This window comes from Apaloderma vittatum, unplaced genomic scaffold (genome assembly GCF_000703405.1).
Source record: "Apaloderma vittatum isolate BGI_N311 unplaced genomic scaffold, ASM70340v1 scaffold7043, whole genome shotgun sequence".
Lineage (NCBI taxonomy): Eukaryota > Metazoa > Chordata > Aves > Trogoniformes > Trogonidae > Apaloderma > Apaloderma vittatum.
Window position 1 is genome coordinate 7953 of NW_009707478.1, and position 7655 is coordinate 15607.

Sequence of the window (7655 nt, forward strand, 5' to 3'; positions counted from 1 at the left end):
CTTCCATCTCCATCAATCTGCTTTGAAAAATTCCATTTCTCACTGGAGTGCTATGTTGGATTAGTTGTCTGGATTTCACATCGCTTGTGCTTCCCCAGATCATCGTCTGTACAAGAAGTGAATGAAAATGAATGAGTGTTCCCCTGACAGGCTCTAACACTCCAGGACAATAACCCGGGGGCTGGCAAAACGTCAGTTGGTTTTGCTGTTAAAACGACACTAAGGGAATGCGTAAAATGAAAGAGAAAGTAAAAATCCTGCTCTTTGGCATTTTCCTGTATTAAAGGAAAATCTTACATATTTTGTATAAATAGGAAACATACCATATAATCGCGTTATATCTGCGTGGAGAGAAGCGCGAGGCGGAGATATTTATTTCCAGGTCTTTATTTTTAATGTGGTTGTGATTTCTAGAGCTTATGTATTGCAGAGACAAAAGACTTCCTACATTATTGCTGGCTAGTAAAAGTGCACTGTGCTAACCTGCACCACATCAGAATTGAATTGAGGATCTCCTGAAGCTTAGTTAAACCGTTGGGAAATGTTTAGCTGAAGTATGGCTTGGCTTTACATTTTAGAGAGTAAGCTTAGGACCATTTCTGTTCTCCTGAAGAGAACAGTTATTACAGTATACAGTGCTCTAGAGTTATTTGACTGTCCTGGAATCTGTCTTAGTAAAGAACATAAATCACCACAGTGTTCTCATCTTTGAGCCTAATATCTTTAATCATCGCTCTCATTCAATGCATAGCAACCAGTAAACTTTTTTCTTATTGTGTGATGTCTCATGTACATTGTAACTTTGGTGATTTTCGTTTAACAAATGTGAGGTTTTTTCCCCCCTCCCAACAGCTCTTTTTCCTAGAAAAAAAAATCAGTAATGATAGCTCTAACTTTGCAGCAAACCAGAAAAAAATACTGAAGAACTATATGTAGATTCAAAAAAGTGATAAGAAGCAAGAAAAATGGATTTGAAATTAATGGAAACAATTCCTAAGCCGCATTTGTGTCACAAAACCCGTAATTTTAGGTGTGGTTTTACCTAATACTTGCTTCTGAACTGTGATTAAGCATATGCAGAGTGAAAGTCTTAAGTTGTTGCTACTCTTTTTGGGGGAAAGAATTCAATAAGGATTATGCTCCTGAAGTTAATAATGAAGTTGTGTTCTTAGTTTTGAGTGAACAGCCAAGATTGCATCTCTTAGAACAATAGTGACTTGTTCCTGAGAATTTATAGAATGTCTTAGGTTGGAAAGGACCTTAGAAATCATCTAATCCAACCTCCCTGCCGTGGGCAGGGGTACTGAAAATGTGACTGTATTGAAAATACGCCTAAAAGGGCATCTTACTGTCATTCCTTTGAGGTGTCCTTGGTTCACTTATTTTACATTGTAGGGAATAAGGACTGCCGTAAAGTATAAAGCACTCTAAATAAAAACATTTCAAAAGTCAACATACTTTTATTTTTGTCTTCTAGGTCGATTGGGGTCATCTGGACTATTTAGTAATTGACATGCCACCTGGGACTGGAGATGTACAGCTCTCAGTCTCACAGAATATTCCGATTGCAGGTACGTGTATTGCTTCACTGTTTTGGGAGATTTGGAGTTAGCTGAATCTAGTAGCTGTAGAAAAATCGTACTTTAAAATGCTGATCAAAAATTCCTTTAGTTGTCTTTCTAACACACTAGGAAACTGTTGGTCGTGTGGTGACGAAGAACATTATCAGTGATTAACACATTAGAGTCATGATTGTGTAATTTTCTTTTAAGCTAAATTTCAGAAGGTCAAGAAGTCAAGTAGGACTTCTTGGAGGAAAGGCAATCATGCCAAAAACTGGTGAGGTTAGTAGTAGAAAATATTTTCTTTGTCTGTACCTAATGCATAGTAAAACTAATACAATGAAATAATTTGTCTTCATGATTGTTTTTTTATTAGAAGCTGACAACGCTGTTAACGCACATTTATTCAGATAAACTATGCAGTACTGTAATACACTAAGGCATTCTTTTTCCTCGTGTAATGAATTTGACTTTTTGCAGGGGATTTAGACTTCGACAAATCAATCTTGAGATACGCAGGCTGCCCTCTAATCTCATTGGCTTAAGCAGGAGTTAGAAATGCTGTTCCTGAAGAAAGCTGAGCGTCTCATGAAATCTGATAGACTGTAATGGTTTGTTACCCGTCTGACACACTTCAGCAGAAGCAGTTGTGAATAGCTGACATAATCAATTTTAGGAACTCCATGGTAAAAGAGACAAAGCAATCCTTATGGGTCCAGGAATATTTTAATAATTGCTGTGGCTCTTCACCAGGAGGGTAGTATAGTGCCGAAATATGGTACCCAGATCATCCATGGGATCTCCGTCCTTGGCAGTTGTCCAGATTGTACTAGACGAAGCCCTGGCTGACCCTATCTAGTGTTACCAGTAGGTGACTTCTAGAAACCTTTTCCTACCAGAAATTCTGTGATTCTGAGTTACTAGGAAACCGATGGGAGTGCTAACTCCAGTTTTTGGTGTTATCAGGTAAATATGTTCATACAGACATCTATTACTGATGTCATTCTTTTCTGAGTGCAGACTGTCTCATGTGCATAGGCAGGCCCTGATTCCCTCCAGTTAACGTCCGTATAGTTGTCGGAAACCTGTGGTTCTCATGCTTGTTGAATCAGGTTCTGAGGCAAGTCAAAGTAGGCGAGATATTCATTATAGAAAAGGAAAACAGGTTTAAAACAACAAGGAATGCAAATTATCTTGATATGCCATAAAAGGGGAAAAATTCTTATGCATGTCTTTAAACTTGTCATTATGGCTTTCTGGAATTTTCTGGAATATTTTTTAACTTTTATTTGTACAAGTATTGGCTTTTGCAATTTTATAACTGAAGACTATTTTGATTTGAATTCTGAAATGGCTTCACATTGTTAACACAATTGCTAGTTCAGCTTATAACTTTGTCAATCCAAACTTCATAAAATTAGGAAGGATAGCATTATTTTACATTTGTCTGTGTTATTAGCTGGTTTTGTTGAGCATGTTGAGGTCAACTCTCGCAGTGTAAAAAAGCGTGCTGTTGTCCTAGTTTAAGCTTCAGTGATTTTACTTCTCAGCTCAGTCTCTTCTAAGAAGCTGTAAGGTTTTGCAGGCAGTGCCTGCTACTAGAAGTGGTAAAGCCTGGTGTTTATAGTTACTACCAAGGACTGGCCTGCAGAAAGGCTCTGGCTGGTACTTGCTCCAGCAGTGACCAAGGTCACTGCTGGCTCTTGTGTGCCACGCTGGGGGTGCTGGGAAGTAAAAGGGATCACAAGGCAGTAAAAGGCTGCACCTCTAGTGAGGAGCAGGCAGGGCAGGTGACCAACAAGAGTGTTCCATCCCATATCTGCCATATTCAGTATAAAGCTGAGGGATCACAGGGATTAAGCCCTCTTCTTCAGTGTCTGAGGAGGACTCCATCTATTCTTCTGTCTTTAATCCTGATCCTGAGTTCCCAAATCCAGCTCCCCTCTGCTGCTGAGCATGGGACTTCTTTGGTGCCGCCTACTTTGCAGCATCAGTGGGGATTGCTATCAGGGGGCAGTCAGGTGTGATACCGGTTTTGTTCATATTTGTATGTATATATCACTATTGTCATTATCTCCTTATTAGTGCTCCTGTTGGTTTATTAAAGCCAGTAAGTCTCTCTACCTCATTCCCTTTCCCTTCCCGTTGGGGCAGAGAGAAGAGTTAGCGTCTGTCAGCGTTCAGTGGCTGGCCCAGCCCTAATCCTTGGCAGTTGTGCTCTCATGAAGACAAGCACAGCAGACAAGGAGTGACAAGATTTGTAATTTCTTGTGTTCTTACTGGCTCAATGAATTTTAGTGATTTAGTGTGTATTGTGGATATATTTCATTCAGATTGGAAGGGCTGCTTTTTGTGTATTAGAGCTTGAACTGTGCTTTCGTCTTTTCTTACTTGTTTTTTCTCTTTGACAGTCTGTAGCCTCCTTTAGCATGCTTTTATTTTCTTCAACCTTGTTCCTTTGAAGGATATGGAAGATAAGTGTTACAAATCTCGAAGATGATGTCTTTGGAGCGGTTTGCAGAATTCTGTAGTTTTTGTGGGCTCCATCTTCATTTGCAATTCATATTTCTAAGTAGTGTGTTGTCTTTTATTTTTTTGCAGAAAACATTTGGTGTTGTGCCATTCTGTTCCCTCTCCGGTTTTCTTGTTCTTTCTTTATCCTTTGAGGATATTTGGACAGTCATGATACTAGTGGCATAATTTCTCTCATTTTCCGTAGAGACGGCATATATATGTTATTTAAGTACATTTAGAAGTGCATTATCTAGTTTGCATGAAAGTTGTAGTTTGATTTGCATGCATGCATATGTGAGATATAGTATTTGCATTATGGATTCTTCATTATTTATCTGTGGCTTTCTAGGGATAGACAGTGTATAAAATATTTATTCTGTCTCTGAATAAACATACAGAACCTGCGCACATGTATTTGCCAGGCACTTAAGGTTTTTGGTGAGTGTGACAAAGAGCACTATTAAAGGTGTTTTGGTTTGAGTGGCTTTGCCCAGATGAGGCATGAAAAACGGTAGCATTGCAACTTTTGACATTGAGAGAGGGAACTGATAGGATGTGTGAAGTAGTATTGTCGGGTTTTATTTTTTCATTTTTATTCTGCATCACAGGTACCATAGAGCAATACCTTATGGGTAAAAGCAACACAACAAAATATGCCTTATAGTTCTTCCAGTTGTCATTAAAGACAATATCAGCCTAACATAACTTCAGCTGCAGTGACAGTTTTGTGTGAGTACTTTTCCGTCTTTAAAAGAAGATGAAAAAGGAAAATGCTGTGGCTTTTGTTTTTTATTTTATTATTCTTAGCCACCTTACAGGGAGTTGCATCTTATTTAGCATGTTCTTTAATCATCTGTGACTTTTCTTGCATTGCAGTCATTCTTCAAAAAAGCAGTAGATGAGAAATTGTGTGATAGCTTGAAAATGTGATAAATTTCTGCTTGACCACTACTTCTTTCTTCACATGGAAATCTACTTTCAAAATAGAAATCCATGGCCAGAGTGGAGAAGAAGGCTTTGTTTGTGGTCTGCTGTTAGTTATTTTGTATTTAGTTCTACTTCTTTACTTCTACTTTCTTCTTCTGTTTAATCTTTTGCATGAGCTATCCAGGAGCGGATTCTTTACCATGTATTGTCCCTGCATGCTAGAGAAAGTTGGAAGCATCCGTACATCTTTTCCAGCTTGTAAAAGTAGGGGGGTTCAGATGACCTTATGGTGTTTGATATCAAGGTATAGTGTAAACTAATGATAGTATGAAGAATAAGACTTGTGTTTGATTTTCATTACCTAGTTGCTAAATTGAGAAATCTAAGTGTGTGTATTTGTTTGATTAGATAAGAAAGCCCCATAAATCAAATTAAGAAATACTGGAGATGGAGGATTAGTATCCAAAGACTGGGAGAGAAGTTTATCGTTGTCTCTCTTTAGAGTGGAAAGGCCGTGTGGGCAACAGCGAGGGTTTGAGAGGCCGTCCGAGAGCCCTGCACAGGGGTTTCTTCCTTGTGGAGAAGCTGCATTGTTGGGACTGACTGTTAAATACTATTAGACTGTCTACTGCCCTTCCTTTGTTAATGTAAAAGTGAATTCTGCAGCAGTGAACTGACAGCTTGACAGCTCCAGAGACTGACACTGTCTTAATTGACAGAATTGACTCCAGGTTAATACTGAAATTGTTTCTTTTGCTGAACTTTGTCATATCTCTCTTTTCTTTGGATATCAAGATGCCATGGCAGCGAAACCCATTAGAAATGTACACCTGTCCAGTGGGAAGCAGACTGAGACAACAAAATAATATTATATCTTGTTGAACAATGTTGTAATAATTACAAGAAAGCATTGGACTAAACTATGCTTATGCAGGAGACCTAAAGGTAAAATACTTTGTGTTTTATTTCAGTGCTCTTAATTTTTCCACGTTTTGGAAGTAATGTATTTCTGTTTGTTTCTTTTTTTTTTTCACTCAAACTTCTATTATTATAGTCTTTCAGTAGTAAGCTCTAAAAAGGCCATTAATAGGAATCAGAAAACACAATTAGTCAAGATAAGCGAGGTAAAAAGCAATGTGAATGCTATTTTATGTTTTTCTCAAGTTCTATAAAAGTGGAAGCATTACCATTGCTAGTCATAAAGGGAATGACTTTCATCACCTTTTGGATTTAAAATCAACATAGCACAGAGTTCCTGCTATCTTTTTATTGTCTTATCCTTTAAATGGTGTAGTTTTTCCTAATGATTGCATCTTTCAGCAATATGTAGATCTTAATTATGCCCTAAATGCCTTTTTCAGGTAAGGCTGAAATATTTACAAAAGGAGTTTTTATTACTTCAAATAATTGTAATTAATAGGTTTTCTTCTGAGAGCAGTTTTGATTGATAGGTTTAAATAAAAAGTATATTTCCGTCTTTAAAGTATTAAAGGTCGTCTTTCTATTCAACTATGTAGACTGAGGAAGAAAGAGTGGAGGGTTGACATCAGCTTGAAGACATTTGGCATTTTTAAATTCTGAATGAATTGTGACATGCCCAACTGGTGAACCAAACTATACCTGTATTTATGTCAGCATCACACAAACCAAAGTGCAGCCTTGTACACAACTATTTTACAGTAGTGTGTTGGGTTTAGGGGAACTGGATCCTGCCTCAGAATAAAGTAGAGTGCAAGAACAAAGAAGTTCCAGGTGGTGAATAAACTGCCTCTTTAGAAATGAGCATTAAAAACAGGAAAGAGAGAATTTCAAAACGGATTTTTAAAAATAAATACTGTTGTTGTTTTATAAAAATATGCATGAATTAGCATGAAAAAGAATCGTAATTTGTGAGGTAGAGGTGTCTTTTTAAATTAACCGAAATTGCAAGCTGAGTAGATATGGTACTATTCTCTTTTCTTTTCTGAAGAGAAGTGATGAAAAAAACCCCAGTGCTGCAATACAGATTGTGTGTAGTACACAGTTTAAGATTAGAGGCGTTATCTTTGTGTAAGTGGCTGTTTGCCCCTTGTTGAGTATCTGTCACTTTGATGCAAATCACAGTTGCAAGGCATCTGATCTTCTTTCCTTTTATTTCAACCATAATATACGTTTTCCTCCATCTCTGAGTTTGCTTTCTTCTTTTATGGAGGAGGTACACCATTAGTTTCTCAGTAAATTTTTGAAGGTATTTTATGGAAGACATCTGGGTAATAGTTTGTCTTGATCTATTTTTGAATGGCAAATATTTTTAATATCAGATTTTTATATAGTTTTACTGTTTCTTTCATGCTATATTTTGGTATTTTAAATAACTGCAGGAAAGGAAAGTGACATAGTTTTAGGATAGATTGAAAACCAAAAAAACCTCTTAGTCACGCCGGTGGGGATTTTAAAATAGTCCTTTGTATTCATCTGAATATATTTTGTATGCTGAAATAATTTGCTTCTGTTGTCATGAAAAACGTAGTTGACAATTGCAAATTACTGTCAAGGTTATCTTAGCTTTGGACACTCCTGGTAGTTGATTATGAAGTGTCAGACTCAGTAGACTCTGCGAACTTAATTTAGAGACCAAAATACAGTATGAGTTTACACATTAATGCCTCACAC

The 7655-nt window shown here is 37.3% G+C and overlaps 1 protein-coding gene across 1 annotated transcript in view; it reads left to right on the plus strand.

Moving 5' to 3' along the window:
- Nucleotides 1-1483: 1483 nt before the first annotated feature.
- Nucleotides 1484-7655, plus strand: part of NUBPL (nucleotide binding protein-like) — a gene marked incomplete at its 3' end in the record, with an annotated part of 19749 nt that continues 13577 nt past the window's right edge. Inside the window, exon 1 of the mRNA XM_009866212.1 lies at nt 1484-1571. Within this exon, the coding sequence (XP_009864514.1) occupies nt 1514-1571 (58 nt within the window). The remainder of the gene's footprint in view (nt 1572-7655) is intronic.